This window comes from Perognathus longimembris, chromosome 2, assembly GCF_023159225.1.
Source record: "Perognathus longimembris pacificus isolate PPM17 chromosome 2, ASM2315922v1, whole genome shotgun sequence".
Classification (NCBI taxonomy): Eukaryota; Metazoa; Chordata; class Mammalia; order Rodentia; family Heteromyidae; genus Perognathus; species Perognathus longimembris.
Window position 1 is genome coordinate 101,266,322 of NC_063162.1, and position 21,091 is coordinate 101,287,412.

General features: G+C 34.6%; 1 protein-coding gene across 1 annotated transcript in view; it reads left to right on the plus strand.

Moving 5' to 3' along the window:
• Cog5 (component of oligomeric golgi complex 5) overlaps positions 1–21,091 on the plus strand; it is a 204,912-nt gene that overhangs the window by 97,741 nt on the left and 86,080 nt on the right. Inside the window, exons 8-10 of the mRNA XM_048339804.1 lie at positions 12,805–12,970; positions 16,815–16,927; positions 17,271–17,348. Coding sequence (XP_048195761.1) covers positions 12,805–12,970; positions 16,815–16,927; positions 17,271–17,348 — 357 coding nt within the window. The remainder of the gene's footprint in view (positions 1–12,804; positions 12,971–16,814; positions 16,928–17,270; positions 17,349–21,091) is intronic.

Here is a 21,091-nt window from a genome sequence, read left to right on the forward strand (position 1 = left end):
TAATTCCCCTCCTCTTCCCACTCCCTCTCTTTCTCCTTTCACTCCCCCCTTCCTCATTCCTTGAACTGTGATCCTTCTTATCTCTATTTCCTGAGTATGTATCTAATAGGGATATGCCATCATGCTTGACTATTCCTTTTTTTTAATACTTCATTTTATAGAAATAATAATCCATTCAGCACTTGATGGGCATTTAGTTTATCCCCTTCATGAACACTCAAGGATAAGTCTTTGTATTAGTAGATATTTTGATTATATATATGGTTAGGTGTTTTGCAAATAATGTTATGAGTGTGCTCTCTAACACACACACACACACACAAGGATAAGTCTTTGTATCAGTAATATTTTGGTTATATATATGGTTAGGTGTTTTGCAAATAGTGTTATGTGTGTGCTCTTAACACACAGGCGTGTGCACACACACAAACAGACACGCTGGTTCTCCCTTCCCATCTTCTCTTTCTCCTTCCCGCCCTCTTTTCTTTTCCCTTTCTTTCCTTCTCTCCCCTCTCCGGCCCATGGAAATTGACCTGTAGCCACACAAATGCTCATAATCCCAACCCTATTTTGACTGCTTTTTAAAAAGACTATCAGTTTTTTGAGGTGGTTATTTTATGTCAGAAATTTAGAGTTCTCATGCCAGAACTCTAAACCAGCTAGGGTTATTTTGTTATTCTAAACTCAGTACCTTTGAAACTAATGGTTAAATAGTTAAGAATTTCATCACCATTACCAATTTACAGAGTAATTATTTATTGTAATGGATACCACCAGTAGTAGATGAATTTGTTCTTTTGTTTCTCCCTATATTAGTCGTCTTAGTTTTGATTGAGACAGAACTGTAACTGGTAAGCTAGATTAGTAGTGGCGTACACAGAGATTTGTCTGGATATCAGTAGTACTAGACCCTTTGAGCTATTAACATTCTACCTCCCTCCTTTGCTTTACTCAACATCTATGCTGTCCTTTTGTTTATCTCATTATAGTCACAAAATAGCTGTCACATTTCTAGGCAATGCAGGGTTCAGAGGTTGAACAGTGCCCCACTGCCAGCTAAAATGGCAGTGTAACAGAGTGATTCTCCTAAATTGCTTTAGCAAAACTGTCCTATCTTATTTGCTAGACCTGAAGTACGTGGTCATCCAGCTGTCAGGAGGACCTGGAAGGCATGTAACTGGCAAAGAGGAATAGATTTGCTAACAATGATTTAACTTACTCTTGAGCATTACTCAGGTAATAGCTGTTGCCAATCATAGAGGTTTTTACTGTAAGACACAAAGAAGGGACAGGGAAGAAGTAAGAGAGGGAAGGGATGAATCAGTTTGTGGACAAAGCTAATATTATTTACAGTGCATAACTTTGAATGACCACAATTGTTATTTTATAGTTATCCTTGGTATCCACTGAAGATTCTTTAGAGAATCTCCAACATATACCACAATATGAGACTAGAATCTTCAGAGGATCTCCAACATATACCACAATATGATACTATTTAGGTCTCTTACATAAAAATTCTAATATTTGCATATAACTTTCTCCCTTACAGGAGTAGGGAATGTCTCTTTCAGTATTATTGATCTGCAGTTGGGTGAATCTGTGCATGTGGAACCTGTGGATATAGAGTGTCACTGGATTATTTAAAAAATAACCTCTTTATTACCTAACTTTTATTATGTTTAAATATCAAGATATAGTGGATACCCACATTATCATTATTCCCCCTAAAGTGCATATTATCATTAAGCATATATTTACTACCCTTAAGTTATTTTATGATAATATGATGAAATATTAATCCAAATATTGGTATCATTTAATTTTTTTAATTTAAACCAGGTGTGGAGGCATAATACTAACATTACTAACATTCAAAAAGCTAAGGCTAAGGCAAGAATTGATACCAATTTGGGCTATATAGATACTATCTCAAAAACAAAACATAGCGTCAACTTTTACTTAGTGCCAAATACAACTGTAGTTGTATTTAGTTGGATTCTTTGTAAAAAAATAAAAGTAGTCCTTGTTTCCCTCCATTTTGATCATCCCTTTTCTTTCTTCCTCATTTTATAAGGCTTTCTCTATTTTTCTCTTGTTCAGAACTTTCCTCTTCCAGTCCATGCTCATCTTTGTTTTTGCCTGTCCATTTTCTTCTTTTCTCACATTTTTCTACTTACCTTTCTATGTATTTACTTCCCTAATTCTGTCTCCTTTCAAAATAAGAACTGGAATCAAGTTGATTTCTTGTTGATAAGATCATATTGTACTATTATACTATCATATTGTACTAAGATGTCCTTCTTAGTATCTTAATTTCATTTGGGTTTTGCGCTGTTGACTGTTGATTGTTAACATGTTCTGAAATAATCTGATTAGGTTAGTTGAGAAATACATATCAAGCATTAGTGGGTTGCATTTTGCTGAATCTGAAAAGCTACTCTGAATCACAACCAAGGTGGCTAATGTAATTCTTGCATTGAAATTACTTTAATGAGATTCTCCCTTCCTTTAATATTTGTGATCTTGCATAAAGCTCTGGTAATTGTGTGGTGTTCTAGGCATACAGCAATTCCAGGGGAAAAAATAATCAGGTGTATGCATTCAGCTAGGGCATCTGGCTTGTTAGGCTTAGAGTGATATGCGTTTATAAAGTGTTTTCATAATTTAAATATTAGAAATCCATGATTACTTGTATATTACAGTACTGTGCTTTTTAGGAACTTCACTTTTTCTGAATATCAGACTAATTTTATTGATTTCCTCCCTGCCCTCTGGACTAGCTGAATTATTTGAAGACTACTAGATATATATCCTTTTATTTTAAGAGAAGCTCTATAATTTTTTGACAATAAGGGTTATATATGTATAGTGATAGCTATTCAGAAATTTGCTTGAGTTTCTTTACCTCTTTCTAACTGTAATGTTCATATATTTGGGGAAGCCAAATAAATTGAGAACATATCATTCACTTCTCTCTCTTTTCTACTCTTCCTTTACTTCTGCCCCTTTCTTGCTTGTTCCTTTTTTTCTCAACCATTCACTTTTCCCCCCTCTTTCTTTCTTTCCTCCCTTCTCCCTTCTCATTTAAATATGATTCTAGGGTTCCTAATTTTTTATTTAATCAAATCTGAAATGAGTATTTCAAACTGAAGAAATATCTCAGTTCTGAAACATTCTCACTAGTAAATGTTAGTAAAATTTTTTCATCTTTGCTTGTTCTTCAAGTAAAAATCCTTTTAATTCCACTAAGACTTTATCATAGGGTATAAACCTTTGTGAATGAAACCACTTTGAAAAATGACCCATTGACCATCTTAATAGAGTAGCATCAACAAAGCATATATTCTGTTTTCAGCCTTTTTCTTTCCTTACTGGTTGCCCTTCTTTTATATATGAAACACTCAAGAAAAAGATTGTAACTTTCCAAGAATTTTTTTATAGGGGGAAAAGTAAATTGTAGTTTATATATGATCACCTAATACTATATTATATATGTGTGTGTATATATATATGTGTGTGTATATATATATTCCACAGTGCAGTTCTGGAATTGTATATGGAATTTTGTTTTGTTCTGATGTAAGGCTGTATAGAGATTGAAGAAGAAAAAAATTGCATCATGATTATGTCCAAGCAAGATAAAGAGTTTTAGTTTAATAAACAAAATGATTAAGTTATATTCTGAAATGCTTCCGAGGAGACTGGAATCTGTTTGTAAAATTATTGTAAAATTACGGTTTCTGTTTGTAAAATTATTGTTTCTAATCTTATGTTGTGTTTAGATTTATATAATTGTGAAATTGGGAATTTTCATAAAAATGAATTGATTTGTTAAAAGTTACAGTGGTAATATATAGAAACAGGAATCTTAGAACATTGAATATCTCATTTAAAGAGAAAGGGTCTTTTGTTTTAGGTAGATTTTTTTTTCTAGCAGTTTTTTTTTTTTTTTGGCCAGTCCTGGGCCTTGGACTCAGGGGCCTAAGCACTGGCCCTGGCTTCTTCCCGCTCAAGGCTAGCACTCCGCCACTTGAGCCACAGCGCCGCTTCTGGCCGTTTTCTGTATATGTGGTGCTGGGGAATCGAACCTAGGGCCTCATGTATCCGAGGCAGGCACTCTTGCCACTAGGCTATATCCCCAGCCCTTTCTAGCAGTTTTTGAACAATATTTTTAGTTTGCTTGTTTTGAGATCTTGTATATTTGCCAGAACCTTAAAAATAGGTGTATTTGGATAGTATAGGAGCAGAAATGAAAGGCCTGTGACCCAAATTTGGTCTGTAGCTGCTGACCAAATCCCTGTTACCTTAATTTCATTAACTAAGATAGCATTGCCAGTACGTACTCTACCCATTTGATAATGGCAGATAAAACTAAAAGATATGAGGCCCCTTTTAAAAGCTAGGCACAATATTTTATACACATAGCACTGCTATATTGAGTAGAAAGTGTTTCTTTAGAGTATACTAATTTTTTGCATATCAGCATAGCACATTGCACTGGACCCCAAAGGCATAGAATACAAAGAATGGGTCTAGTTGTAAAGAGAGGGAGCTGGGTTGGAGGTGTAAGGGAACAAGGAATAGTAGTCCAAGAGCTGTTCCTGAAACAGAAAATTTGTACATAAAATGGGCTACTTCAGATGAGCAGTCATTCAAAGTACTCACATTGTATTTCTCAGGAGTACTTGCAAGACAAATAAGAAGCTCCTACTAAGAACAATTTATGATTTTACTACTTTAAATTCTGATAAAGTTTTGCAGCAAAGTGTGGGGAGCCAAATAAGTGAGGCAAGAAGATGATTAACTGTTCTTTGCTGATTTCAACTACCAAGCTTCACAGAGATCACAGTGACCTAGACTGTGAAGAAAAAAATTTTTTTTTCCACTGGACAATTTTCATGGAGACTTGAAACTTGAGAATACTTTGTGGTATGCAGGTACATTTTGGTTAGAAAGGGCTAGCCTCTCTCTTTATTTGTCCAACAAGATAACTTCAAGTACTGTTTTTCCAACATTGAACTACAGATCAGTGGCAACCTTGCTGAGATTTTATCAGTGCCCACTAAATAAAAAAATATGATATAATTCTTAGACATGCTTTTTACAGAATGTCTTTAATTCTGAAGATCTCCCCACCTCCCCCTCTTTTTTTTTTTTAACCATATAAGTGTTTCATCTACAGTAATTAATGCTAGTAGATAGACTTTTGGCCTCCCATCTCATTTGTTTCTCACCCAAATTATCTTCTTTTGGCTTTTTGTTGACTTTCTGCTTAGCCCATCAAGTGAGATATGGTCCTTATTTCACATAGTAGATTCTTCTCTTTCTTTCTCCCTTCCCATCCCTGTCCCTTTCCCCTCATCCCCTTCTTCATCCCCTTTCTTCCCTTTCTTCCTACCTTTTTTTTTTCTTTTTGGGGGTCAATGGTGGGGCTTGAACTAGGTATGGGTACACTCCCTGAGGTACCCAAGGCTAATGTTATACCACTTTGAGCCACAATTTCACTTCTGGTGTTTAAGTGGTTAGTTGGAGATAAGGGTTTCTGACTTTCCTGTTCTGTCTGGCTTTGAATTGTGATCCTCAGATCTCAGCCTCCTGTGATCAGGAGGCTTGAACTCTGGGCCTGGGCACTGTCTACTCAAGGCTAGCACTTTACCACTTGAGCCATAGCTCCACTTCCAGTTTTCTGGTAGTTAACTGGAGATGAGAGTCTCATGGACTTTTCTGCCTGAGCTGGCTTTGAACTATGATTCACAGATCTCAGCCTCCAGAGTAGCTAGGATTACAGGAGTGAGCCATCAGCGCCTGGCCCATTTTCTTTTAATATTTAAAAATCTCTTCTGTCATTCATTCTCTTTATTTTTTTGTAAGTTATCTTTGCGTCTTATGTCTGAGATATGTATGTGCCTCTTATGGTGAGTGCTCACATCTCCAAACAGGAAGCAGAAAGGGAGATGGAGCCCCACAATCCCCTTAGAGAGCCTGTCTCACCAGTCCATTAAGTTTTTATTTATGTGCCTTTGAGAGATATTTTCTAGGCCATAGCAATTCTTATTACAACTCACTAGTTTGAAGTATTTTTTTCTTTTTCCTTTTGGCTACTAATTACCAAAGCCTTATCATTTTTTTCTCTTTCTACAAACAACTTTATGGCAGAATTTTTTTAAATTATTGAATGCTATTCAAGGCTGTCAAATGACCATATTCTTGACATTTCATAGTTATTTTCATTATCATTTTTTATATATACAGTACTCCTAGGTAATAGTCTATTTACTCATTAAAACATACACTAAAGGGGCTGGGGATATGGTCTAGTGGCAAGAGTGCTTGCCTCATATACATGAAGCCCTTGGTTCAATTCTCCAGCACCACATATACAGAAAGTGGCCAGAAGTGGCACTGTGGCTCAAGTGGCAGTGTGCTAGCCTTGAGCAAAAAGAAGCCAGGGACAGTACTCAGGCCCTGAGTCCATGGCCCAGGACTGGCCAGAAACAAACAAACAAATACACTGAAGTTTTGTGTTCATATCTTTATGAACTCAGCTTTTTTTTTTTAAATAAAAACACATATACATACATATGTATGATTTTCCTCTTTTAAAATCTGGCAGAAACATCTAATCTAGTAGTTCTCAAATGCTGATTCTCAGAAGTTAATCAGAGTCACCTTAGATAACTTGGAGAAATACAAGTAATTACTCTTTAATCTGATCAGGTTAAATAAAAAATGTTGGATTTGAGATTTTATTGCCTGCATTTTATTTTTTAAAAATCCTTCAGCCAGTCCTGAGAATCTCTTCATCAGTCCTTAACATTTTAAAATTTTACAAAATTGAAACACACTGCAGTGAACTGAACTTTCTCCAGGTTACCCAAATTGTATTCTTATATAACTTATTTTAGTAATTAAAAGTGAAATTATAAGAAATTTTCATTAGGAATCAATTGTTTTCTTGTGTTTTTTATTTTTTTTTTATTTTTTGGTCAGTTGTGGGGCTTGATCTCAGGGCTTAGGTACTGTCCTGAGCTCATTTTGCTCAAGGCTAGTGCTCTACTACTTGGGCCACATCACGACTTCCAGGTTTTGCTGGTTAATCTGACATAAGAGTCTCACAGATTATCTTGTCTGGGTTGGTTTTTAATGGTGATCCTCAGATCTCAGCCTACTGAGTAGCTAGGATTACAGGAGTGAGCCATCAGCGCCTGGCTCCTGGAATTCTTAAAAATTTGGGAACATTAATAAATGAGCTGAGTATCAATATATAGAGTACCATGTATTATTACTGTGTTATCTCATACTTTTTTCCATAATCTCATAAGGATTATATTAGCAAACAAGATCATAGTAACTTGCTTTCTCACTCACTTATCCAATTAGTAATTCTTGCACACCTAATGTTCTAGCACTTGGACTAGAGTCTTGAGAGTATTACGGTGTACAAAACAAGTATGGTACCTTTCCTTAGAGATCATAAAGTCTAATAATGAAGCAAACATTAACTATATAAATACAATAAAAATTCAGTGGTGATAGAGTAGTTTATCCAGAGTCTTACAGCTTATCTTTAACCTTATAGCAGAGCTAGGTGTCCATCCCTAGACCACTCACTATAACATGCTGCCAAGTTTGGGATAAGTCTCTTTCTCTCTAGTGCTAATCAGTTATAATAAGTATTTGGCTTGGCATAGAGGTGGATGCCATTAGTCTCAGCTACTCAGGAAGCTGAGGCAGGAGGATCACTCAGACCTCAGTTTGAGGCCAGCCCATGTAACATTCTGAGATACTGTCATTTTATTTTCATGTACATATAGCTTAGTGCTACTAGTTTTACTTTAAAATGATGAGGAAACTCAAATCAAGAAACTCTAGTCTCAGAGATGTTATATAATTTGCCCTTGGTTTGGGCTACTAAGTGCCAGAGCTTGGAATGTGACCTAGATCTGACTGTACAGCCTGTGAGATACAAACAGCAAAAGCTAATACTAGAATCGGCAAACCTAAAATTAGTTTTAAATACCCCCAAATCAAAGCTTTAAACACCTCCAAATTGCAGGGGGAAAAAAGACACACAAATGAAGAGTGGTCTAATAATACATCTAGCAAAACTGGAAAAATAGTGAAATGACATTAGTATAACTTTACATCAATCTGAAAATTTACATGAAAACAAATTTCTAGGAAAAATATAAGAAAAATAACAATAGGATAATTGAAAAGTCTGAATAGTTTTGCTTTTATTACTAAAATACCTTTCATCATTAAAAACCTTCCATCTATGAAAAATCCAAAAAAGTGACAGATTCACTAAAATTTCCAAAAATTATACAATAAACAAACCAATGTTGTATAAATTGTATCCAAAAATTGAGAATAAGAAGGAACATGCTTATTTTATGAGGCCAGGATAACCTTGATATTAAAAGAAGAATATTATAAGGAAGGAAAATTGCTAGTTGTCTCATCAAAATTGGTACAAAATGCTAAGCAAATTAGCAAATGTAAGGCAGGAAGATCTAAAAATTCAACTTTACCTTGATGGCTTTAGTTCAGAAGTGCAATGTAGTTTCTTTAAGTGGGGGAAGATCCTATCGATATGTGCAGAAAAAAAAATTTCATAAAATTCAATACTAATCTGTGATTAAAATTCTCTTAGGAGACTAAGAATGCAAGTTCTGATAATGGGTATCTTTGAAAATTCCAATGGTCAAATATTCATGGCTTTCAAGCTGAGATAGGAATGACACAGTGATACCACTATAATGTCTTAATTAAAACCACAATGCTCTCTCAAAAGAAAAAGAAAATTTAAATGAACTAATTGTCTTAATTAAAACCACAATACTCTCTCAAAAGAAGATAATTTAAATGAACTAATTGTCTTAATTATTATTATTATTTATTTTTTTTTTTTGGCCAGTCCTGGGCCTTGGACTCAGGGCCTGAGCACCACGGTACCTGGCTTCTTCCCGCTCAAGGCTAGCACTCTGCCACCTGAGCCACAGCGCCCCTTCTGGCCGTTTTCCATATATGTGGTGCTGGGGAATCGAACCTAGAGCTTCATGTGTAGGAGGCAAGCACTCTTGCCACTAGGCCATATTCCCAGCCCCATCTTAATTAATTTTTGACAAGTTCATGGAACACCTACAATCTCATATTTCTTTTATGACATTAATTTTTGACACTCGCTTGTGAAAAATGCCAATAATTACAAACATTAAACATATTATTAGCGTCATATTTAAACAATCCTACTCTTACCCTGCAGGAATGCATAAGCATACCTGGCCTCTAAATACTGTTTGCTGGAATGTTCACGACAGCATTAATTGAAATTTCTAGAAGTAGAAACAACTCTGTATTGACAGTAGAATGGGAAAGTGAGATAAATTCCTACAATGGAATACTACATGGCAATAAAAATTGATCAGCTTCTGCTACCTGCAACAATATAGAAGAATTTCATGAATAAGTTGAGCATAAGAAATCTGACACAAAATAATGTGTACTGTGTAGTTCCACTTATGTCAAGTTCATAGGCAGGAAAAGTTATAATTATGATAGCAATAATATTTGGAGAAATGAGGTTTGGAGCCAGAGGACATTTATAGGTACAGGTAATTTTTTTATTTAATAATGTAAGGTATAGTTATCAAAGCAGATTTGTTTTATTATATTTCATAAAGTTATATTTATATAATGTTCATGCCTGTGTTACTCTTAAGAATTTTATTTCAGGGCTGGGAGTATGGCCTAGTGGCAAGAGTGCTTGCCTCATACACATGAAGCTCTCAGTTCGATTCCCCAGCACCACATATATGGAAAACGGCCAGAGGAGGCCCTGTGGCTCAAGTGGCAGAGTGCTAGCCTTGAGCAAGAAGAGGCCAGGGACAGTGCTCAGGCCCTGAGTCCAAGGCCCAGGACTGGCCAAAAAAAAAAGAATTTTATTTCAAATGAATATATAAATTGTAGCTCTTGACTAGCAATTGATAGATTTATATTAAGCTGAGAATGTGAATGATTGGCATTGATAAAGTGGCTATTTTCTCTAGAATCCTATAAATTGTCAATTACAGTTATTATGAATATTTGTATACTAATGCTTCTTAAATAATTATATGTATATTTATATTTTGAAATGTTTTGGAAGTTAATCTTGCAAATTAAAATGACAACTGATTTATTTTAGCTAGATCTTTCATGTGAAATAAGATTACAAGTTTTACAATTAATGAACTCATAAGCATTACAATGGACTTTCACACAAATTATTCATTATATTGAGAAGCTGTGTTTTTCAGATCCTTTTAGAATAGTAAAGACAATGAATATAATTTTAAAATATGCATTTATTTTCTAGTTTTATAAGGTAAAACTGTTCTTTGAAGTTGCTCCATAGATGCTTTCTTGGATAAAGCATACTTTTCAATAGTGATATAGGAAATTCCTTTACTGCTGCCCTATTTTGATTCTTAATCTGTAAAAATGTTTTACTCATGCACTCACCTGTGTGCATGCAAGTGCGCATGTGCACTACACACACACACATGCACATGCACCACTCTTATGAAAAGGGAAAAAATGGAGACAGTAACAGTAAAAATAGCCATTATGCCCTGTTTTAAATTAATAATTTAATATGAAATAGCTTATTTTCTCTCTCTTTTTTATGGTATTAAGTTTTGAACTTAAGGCATCACACTTATTAGGCAGGCACTGAACTACTTGATCTATGCCACAGCCCTATATTAGAACATTTTTTAAATTTTAAAAAATTATCTTAACTACTTAAAAGTAGTTGTACAAAGGAGTTGCAATTTAACAAAGCACTTTATGATACAATGTATTTTGATTATTTTTTAATAGAAATGTTTGTTTTGCTTCTTTTTCTTGTTTAGTAAAAGTAAATCTCAAATGAGAATTACTACTCATCAACTCCTTTTCTTCTTACTCCCCTCTCCTTCCCTTCCCCTTCCCTCCTTTCCCCTCCCCTCCTGTCCCTCCTTTCCTTCTCTTTCCCTCCTTCTCTCCCCCTCTCCCACCGTCCCTCCCTCCCTTCATCAATTATTTCTGCATTCTCCCTCTTCCCCTTCCCAAAGCTTATTCCATATTCACACATGTATATAAAATATTTCGTCTATATTTATTCTTCGCCCCACTCTCCATCTGTCTGTGGAAGGAGAAGGGGTTTGATGAACTCAAGGGTCTTGTGCTGGCTTGGGGTCTCCTGTACTTTCCTTTCCAAAGCTGGCTTCAAGCCACAATCCTTTAAGTCTCAGCCTCCTTTGTAGTAACAGGCATGAGCTGGTACCCAGTCCTGGTGTGTGTGTGTGTGTGTGTGTGTGTGTGTGTGTGTGTGTGTGTGTGTGTGTGATGTCATGTGTCTTCTAATACTCTTAAAATACTACAAATAGATTTGAAATACCCTTATGTTTATAGACAGTCTAGAAAAATTTAATGAAATAATTTAAGTGTGTATAGTATGTAGTATGTCTACTAATATTTCAAAATAGATTTGAAATATCCTTATTTTATCTAATTTAATGAAATAATTTAACTGTGTGTGTGCACACGTGTGTATGTGCACACATGCACATGCCAGTTCTGGGGTTTGGCCTCAGGGCCTGGACACTGACCCTGAGCTTTTTGTAGTCAAGGCTGGCACTCTACCACTTGAACTTCAGCTCTACTTCTGGCTTTTGGGGTAGCTAAATTGGAAATTAGAGTTTCATGGACTTTCCTCCATAGGCTGGCTTTGAACAGTGATTCTCCGATCTCATCCGCCCGAGTAGCTAGGCTAACAGCTGTGAGCCAATGGTGCCTGGTTATATTTTAATTTTTAACTCTGTGTTTGAGACACTAAGCCATGAATGAATGTAGAATTTTAGCTATTTTGTCCTGGAAAGCTATGTTGGTGTAGTAGCGTGTATCTGTTTATTTAGTCATTTACTGAACAACAAATCCATTGTAGAGCACTGGAATTATTGGGGCCATTGGTAGTGATTGTACTTCCCTACCTCATTTCCTCCCTTTCTCTGCTTCACTCTGCTGCAGATTCTGTCATGGCCTTCCTGCAGTTTAACCAGCACATAATACTTCACACTACTACCTCAGTACTTTTCCTAATATAATGTATAGAGATCAGTGTTTTCTTATACCCGCTCCTTCTCACAAAAAAACAAAGTTCTTTTTAAATATCACCTTCAAAATATCAACATTCTTTTACCTCTTCTTTCTCTAGTAAACTCTGTCATTCTTTACTCTTTGTGCCACTTTTTCAGAGCACTTTCCACAATATGATCATCTATTTTGTGTAGTTCATAGTAAATAGAAGCTCCATGATGTTTAGTCTAGCACTCTGAACTATGACATAAACACAATAGGCACTCTATAAATATTTCTAGTTTGTATTAGTGAATGAATGCAATATAAAAAATAGTATCATTCTTTATGTCTCAGCCCTCAGTCAATTCTGTAGAATTCATATTTACTCCCCTTGTAGAAAGCCATGTCAGACTTCAATATCATACAACAGAGTTTTAAAGTTATTATTATCCTTTAAAGGAGGAAAATAAAGGGAAAAGAGAGAAAGAAAAGGGTGAGTTACAGGCATAGTATTTAACTTTGTCTTTTATGAAGTAAATAATGACTAAAAATATTTGTTCCGAATTATCTTTGTTGGTGTTTTTGATACTTTAGAAATATGGTAACCAGAGCTGCTGAAGTACCACTTGAAATTATAGGTTTATATTGATTCTGTTTGTTTCCTACTTATATGTTTTTATCTCACCTTTATTTAAGAATCCCACTCAAGTTGGAACAGCTCTTCAGGTTTTTTATAACCTTGGAACTCTGAAGGATACTATTACCAGTGTTGTAGATGGATATCGTGATGCTTTAGTAGAGAACATCAGCACTGCATTAGACATCAAAGTTTTGACTCAGCCTTCCCAGTCAGCTGTGAGAGGTATGGATATGGTTTATATTTATCTCCTTTATTTATTTATAACTGAGAAGTCCTTTGAATAGTATGTGAAACACTCATGTTTCAAAGCAGTCTAATGACTCATTTTTTAGTAGACAGAAAATGAGAAAAGAAATTGTTTCAGAACTTATTTATATTTTTTTATATAATCAGTGAGTTTATTTGGCCACTTGGTATATTCAGAACTTCTCAATAAAGATGTATAAACCGTGACACCATTTATTTGAGAAGAAACAGATGCAAAAATGAACCAACCCCCCTCCCCCAAAAAGCATGTAGTTTTCTTTATAAAATCTTTATCTTCCTATGTCCTTTTTATTGGGAAAGAAAAAATTTTTTAAGAAATGCCATTTCTACTTTAGTGTTCTGGATTTTTTTCCTTATGGTAGTTCTCATATTCAGGAGGAGTATTGGGAATACTGACTAAGGAAATAGAAACTGATTTTAAAAAACCCAAACCTTTGGGAACATTAACTACATCTATGGCAAAGTGTAAGTAAAGTGGCTAAAAGAAGAGATATAAAGGTGGGGAAGATGTAAAGGTGGGGAGCAATCTGTACTCTTTTCCTGCCAAGACATTTGATAAATGCATTCACATATACACTAAACTTCTACATAGAAGATAGTTAAAGCCATATATTAACTATGTGCACCTCTCACTTAACTATTGCAATTCCCTCCTTCCATTTTCCCCCTGATGTTCTTTCTTTTTTTCCTAGCAAAGACCACAGTACTATAGGGTATTGCTTCAACAGATGCCTTCTTTCTGCACTGTCAATCTTTCCTTCTTTGCATGTCTTTCATCAGTCACTTGCCTTATTCTATATTCTTATGCTTACAAACAAATAAATGTACATTGGATCTCCATTTCTTTGTTTAGCTCCATTTTCTTTTGTCAGTGTACCAAGAAATTCCAAATCGTTGTGTATGTTTATTGTGTTTAGTTTTTCTCTCCTTGTATTCTCTTCCTGTTTGGAGGCACTATAAGTACCAGAGTTCTTCTAGAGAATGAATGAAATAACTCATGTAGAACAAATAACAGTTTCTAATACATGTTTAATACATTTGCAAACATTTATTATCTTTATATTTAGTGTTATAATGTGACATTAAGTAATATTAGATAGCTGTAACTCATAAATAAGTTGCACTAGATAAAAAGAGATAAAAGAATCTTAGGTCCCAAGGAGATTTTCTCAGGTTAGCCCTAGCCTTTGAATAGATTCATATAAAGACTATTCCTGAAGGAGCTCTTTGAAAAGAACTCACCAAAGGAGATTTCACACTTAACTTTTCCAGTAATTATTCCCAGAAAGTTTGATCTCACATCCAAATTTCCAGGAGCTGTTTAATCTCATCCCTTCTTGTGTTGTCAAGAGTAAGGGGAAAAATAAAAGCAGTTATTCACATGCTGTCAATTCTAATGTGGGCTCTTTTGTTGAAAGAGTAAAGAGTTTAAAGCTGCCTTATTACCTCTGTTGAGGAGTGGATACTGTGATTTCACAGAGAAACGTTTAAGCATCAGTCCCTTATTTTTAAAAAAATCTAATGATTATTTATTTGATGTTACTAGATAGTACATGTGGATTTTCTTATCTTGATTGGTTATATTGAATTTATTGAGAATTTGTCGGAAATATACATGAAAGTATTAAAATATGAAGGAACATTTTGTTAATGACATATTTTCAGGGAAGTTTTAAAATCCTACTTCCAAATTTTCTACAGATATAAGGTTGTTTCAAAATTTAAAAAATAGATAATCATACAGTTTTTTTTTGTGTGTTGTTTTTTTTTTGCCAGTCCTGGGGCTTGGACTCAGGGCCTGAACACTGTTCCTGTCTTCTTTTTGCCCAAGGCTAGCACTTTGCCACTTGAGCCACAGCGCCACTTCTGGCCATTTTCTGTATATGCGGTGCTGGGGAATTGAACCCAAGGCCTCATGTATATGAGGCAAGCACTCTTGCCACTAGGCCATATCCCCAGCCCCAATCACACAGTTTTAAAAGAATAAAAATGTTATCTTTAAGGTATAAAAGAAAAATTCTATAATTCAATAAGGAAAAGATAAAACAAGTCAAGTGAAAAAATCGATAAAGACAGCTATGTATGGTGGTAGTACATGCTTTTCATTCCAATACTCATGGGGCTACGTTAGAAGGATTGTGGATTCCAGGCATATCTGAGCTATGCATCAAGCCCCTATGTTTAAAAAAAAAGAAAGATAATAACTATGAACAGGCAAATCATAGGAGAACATACTGATTAAAGATGTGGAAGCTGTTCAGCCTCTTTTTATTTGTTCTGTTTTTGTTGCCAGTCCTGGGGAGTGGACTCAGGGCCTGAGTACTGTCCCTGGCTTCTTTTTGCTCAAGGCTAGCCGTCTACCACTTGAGCCACAGCTCTACTTCTGGCTTTTTTCTATATATGTGGTGCTGAGGAATTGAACCCAGGGCTTCATGTATATGAGGCGAGCACTTTACCACTAGGCCATATTCCCAGCCCCTGTTCAGCCTCTTTTTAGAGCATGAACTACAAATTAAAATACAAGTTAAATAAGATACTATTTCTCAGTCATCTGGCAAAATATAAAAACTAAGTGCTGGATGCAGCAGAAACATTTATATGTACACTTTTCATGGGAGAATAAAGTAATTCAACCATTTTACTCAGTTTTTTCAACTTGATCTGTAAGGTTAAAATTACTTATTCCTTATTATTTTATTATTTTATAAAAATATGCTTCATAAGCATTTATATTGCACTATTGTGTGTAGTGAAAATGGCATTTGTTTTGGTAGAAAATGGGTAATTAAGTTTCTTACAAGCTGAGAACATGTAATAAACTAGAGGAAATAAATTGTAGAAAGGTACTTACATTATCATACCACATCTAAAGTCTAAGAACATAATACATTATTTTGCATATGTAAACATATAAATATGTTCTGTGTGTAATAAAAATGTTTACATACATGGAATGATAATCATCAAACTTAAGATGCCATCTGCTATGGAGATAGAGCAAGGAATATATGACTAAGAACACAAGGAAGCAGTTTATATTTTATTGAAATATACCTTAATCATGAAGTAATCCACTAATGAGGTAGGACTGCTTAAACAAAAACAGCACACACACACATGCAGCACGCATACAAAACCAAGCTAGGGCTTGAGGCCTTGATTTCAAGCACCAATGGAAAGAAAAGAAAAATTTTATGTCCGGTCACATGAAAGATGAGAAAGAAATTTCCCTCTACTATCAGACATTACATTACTAACTGCTAAATTTTAGCCTTAAGTTAGAGTATTCTGAGACTAATCAAATTTTTATCTCTTACCTAAGTGACTTATTCTTTCATGTATGTTCAAAATACTTCTCTTTCTTAAAGAATAACCCCTCTTTTGGCTTCTGTATGCTTTTTGTAACATTTTGTTATATTTTGAATATTTGTTTTTGGGGGGGCACTGTGGTTTTAACTTAGGACCTTGCAGTTGCTAAGCAGGTGCTTTACCACATGAGCTATACCCAAACCCTTTTTGCCTTTGTTGTTTTTTCAGATATGTTTTTGGATTTTGCCCTAGGCCAGCCTCGGCCTTTTATATTCCTGCCTATGGTCTCCCATAGAACTAGAATAACAAGCACCCACCTCTATGCCCAACTTACTGATTCAGATGAAGTCTTGTTGGCTTTCTATCCTAGTTGGCCTCAAACTGTGATTTTTCTACTGTCCACCACTTCAATAGCTAGGATTATAGGTGTGAGCCACTGTTCCTAATTGGAAACTTTTTATTTGTTACTTTTTTTTAAAAATTTAACCAGGGGGTCCTGGACGATCTACCATGCCAACCCCAGGATATACTGCAACTTTTCGAGCTTCCCTCTGGACTAATATGGAGAAACTAATGGATCATATTTATGCTGCTTGTGGACAGGTAGCTATTTCAGATTGTTAGAAAGAACATGAATTTTAAATTGACTCCTGGTTATTATTAGTTGTAATATTGGGGACAATTTTTAAAAAAATCTCTGAACATTCAAAATATTTACTTTAGCTGATTATGATATGTAAAGGATCTATCGTGTCATTACCTTTTCTTTATAAGCATGTGTATTTGTAGTAGATAGTACTTATGGTTTAATGATACTAATGGTTTAGATGCTACTTATGGTTTAAGTTAATAATTAGTAGTAATACTAATTATGAATTAAAAGCACCTTACTTTTTCTAGAACCTAAGCTTTACTATCCCTTGCTTTTCCCATCACTACCTTTTAGGTACAACATCTACAGAAAGTATTAACTAAGAAGAGAGATCCTGTTTCTCACATTTGTTTCATTGAAGAAATAGTTAAGGTATGTTTAAATGAGGGATTTTATATATTTCTATGAATATAGGAATGAATACTTATGTATGTCAGTTCATTTGTGTTGTTACTTCCGTATAGAGCGGGTACGTGTCAGATGTCAATAGGGAAATATATTGGCAACTATAAACTTTCCTTGTCATATAAACAGGCTTATAAACTAGATTTTGAAATGCACTACTAATTTTTCATTTTCTTTCATATAGTGATTCTAATGTTTTTGAAAATTTCACTAGAGAATGAGGTAAAAGAATTTGGTAAATTAGTTAGTTAGTGATAGTAATGGGGTTTGGACTCAGGGCCTCAAATCTAGCTTTTTCCACTCAATGCTGGTGCTCTACCACTTGAGCTACACCTTATAGTGCAATAGAAATAGTTAAAAAGGATTTTTTAACTTGTATTCTGTGAACTATGTGACAATTATCTTCATTTGTAAATCTTTTCTTCTTTGGAAAAAATAAACATTTGAGCTTACTTTAAATTAATCTTAAGGACAAAATAATCTTAACTGATAATAGTTTCTGTAATGTTTCATTAGTTAAAGCATTTTGAGTGTGTGTTTTTTTTTCCTTTAGTGGTGTCTATCATGTTATAAAGAATGTGTTAGAATATAGGGCTTGGAATGTGGCTCACTGATAGAGTGCCTGCCTACTATTGCTGAAACCCTATTTGATATGTAGTACTAGAGGAAAAGATAAAAACAGAAAAGACGAAGGCCTGTGGCTAATACCTGTAAACAGACCCATGGATCTCTATTTGAGGCCAGCCAGGCAGAAAAGTTCAGTTCTATATCCAGTTAACTAGAAAAAAAAGCTAGATTGAAAGTGTGGCTCAAGTAGTATAGGACCAGAAGAGTGAGCAAGCCAAGTTAATTCAGTTTGCAAAGATACAATCATACTTTCAGATTCATATTCCCTGCAATATTTTTATTTTATTCTTTTTCAGTATCATATTTTCTATGGTTTCCATGAATGAATAAATAGATGACTTCAGTTTTAAGTGACACCTGTAGGTGATTATTAGATATAAATCATTCAATTTTGGGAACTTTTTAAAAGTTTCTAGTTATAACATCACTATAGAATTGTTGATGTTATATATTGCAGTTTACTTGAGAGTGACTTAGCAAATTATTGACAAATTATTCAAAAACCACATAGTGGAAAGCAGGTTGTGGGTTTTCATCTGTAGATCCAAACCAGTTTAGCTGCATGTGGGAGTGCAAATATGATACTTTCATTTTCTAAGCCAGCAATTTTTATTTGAGCAGAATCTTGTAATCATGTGTGTAGGAAGCGTCAAGCTAAATTTGGAATGTGTTCAGCATTTTGAATAGCTATACTACTAATGAGAATTTTAAATATGAGAAAGAACGTGCTTTGCCCTTTTAGATATCAAGTAATTTAATAATATCATTAGAAACTCTAATTAGCAAACTTCCAGAGCACTCAGGTTTGAAATTTGTCTAATATCATGAGTAAAATATTCAACTCATCTTTCTATGACATCTAATTTGATTAAAATATTGAATAGAATGTCTGTTGGATTTTTAAATAAAATGTTATCAGTAAATGTCTTATTTGTAAAGATATGTTACTATCTGGAGACAGTCTTAAAGACCTTATTATAGTACTTTTATAGTACAAACATGTTGCAGACATATTAGACAAAAACAATTGTGTATGTGTGTGTGCGCGCGCGCGTGCGTGGTATGTGTGCTGCTGATACTAGAGCTTAAACTCAGGGCCTGGGCTCTGTCCCTTAGCTTTTTCATTCAAGGCTGATGCTCTCCCACTTGAGCCACAGCTTCATTTGTAGCTTAATTGAAGATAAGAGTATATCGGGGGCTTTCCTTCCTGTGTTGCCTTCATACCACAATCCTGAGAACTCAGCCTCCTGATGGCTTGGTTATAGGTGCTGGTGCCCAGCACAACAAACACTTTGTATTTTTTTTTTTTCAGTCATGAGCTCTTCAGCTCAAGGCTAGTGCTCTACCACTTGAGCCCATAGCCCCACTTCAGTTGTTAGCTGTAACTTTACTCCCATGAAAAACATACCCATACTTTTTAGAGGAAGACGTTTCTGGTTTATAGCCACAAGACTGCTCCAGGAGTCATGATTAGGTAGTAGGAAGTAACAGTGAAAAATCACACATCCTATGAACTGAAAGTTATGAGTGTCAGCAGGAAAAATAAAAGCATGCAAAACCATTTTTAGACTCCTCTCAAGGAAAACAGTGATAAAGTGAGGAAGGTTGATTGGAGCCTGTCATAAATATATGGAAATGTAACAGTGAAATTCCCTTCTGTATAACTAATGCAAGCTAATAAAATGTTAAAATAATACTTAAAATAACCAAAGAAAGAACTTCTGTGTATTTTTCAGGTGTTAGAATTATCTGATAAAAAGTCTAAAATAGCCAAAGATTTCAAAATACCTTCTATATGAAATACCTTGAAATAATAAAACATGGGAAACAAGTGACTGAAAAATTATCAAATAATATTCATAAAGTGCCAAAGAGAACACAGAAATAAAATTATTGAATTAAACCAGTCAATAGATTGCTGGGTGTTGCAGTATACCTATAATCCCAGCTACTTGGTAGGTAGGTAGAATCTTTGTCTGAAGTCTGTTCAGGCAAAAGCACAACACCCTATCTGGAAAACAAAACAGAAGGGCCTATATGTGGTTGAAGTGGTTGAGTGTAAGCAGGAGGCCCTGGTTACCATAAAAAACAAATCAACAGATCAGTTATACAACATGGCAAATTATATAAACCTATAGAAAGAAGTATAGGCAAAACTGATGAAATTATCTCGAATGCTGTGTAAAGACTGGGATATGAAGAATATGTTAATATTAAAACTTATGGAGAATCAAATGAGGTGTTAATGTATGACTACTTGGAAAGAAAGCTAATTAACTAAAAGAGGAAAGTATTATCAGGTCAATTCATGGAGGAAAAACATTCGGCAGAATCGAGTATTCATTACTGATGAAAATTCTCAGTAAAATTAGGAAGAAGGTTGTGTGTGTGTGTGTGTGTCTGTGTGTGTGTGTTTGTGCGTTACCAGATAAAAGGCACTATGAAAACAATGAGCAAGTGAAATTGTATATGATGAAAACAAATTGTTTTCCTCTAAAACCAGAGAGAAGATAATGCTTTCTTTTGCTGTTATTACTGCTACTCCACAATTTTTAGCTAGTGCACAAGGCAAGAAAAGGAAACATAAGACTTTCAGATGGAAATGAAACAAGTAAATTTTCTTTATATGTGACATCATCACCTATGTGGAAAATCTGATAAAATGTCCAAATTGTACTAAGAACATACAACTCATTTTTCTTCAATTAATAATTCAGATTTAGGTATTTTTCATATTTGCAGTTTGATACACTATGCAAAACTTGGTTGTACTTCTGCATATTCCCAATATATAGTTCATTAGGAATTGAACATTGTTAAATACTGGTTTTATTAACTATACTGTGTATTTGTGGGATGATGTCTTTATTCTAGGAGATTAATTATATGTATGTGTGTATGCATTTGCGTTTGTGTACATGTTCCCATCCATCTTCTTACCACCCATTTTGTATTAAGCAATTATTTTGTTTACTTAGCTATGTTTTCATATAGCATTAAGTTTCTTAAGGGCAACTATTTTAAATTCTTTGTTCTTCATTTTTGAGGGCTGGTTTCTAGACCTTTATTTCAATTATTTAGGT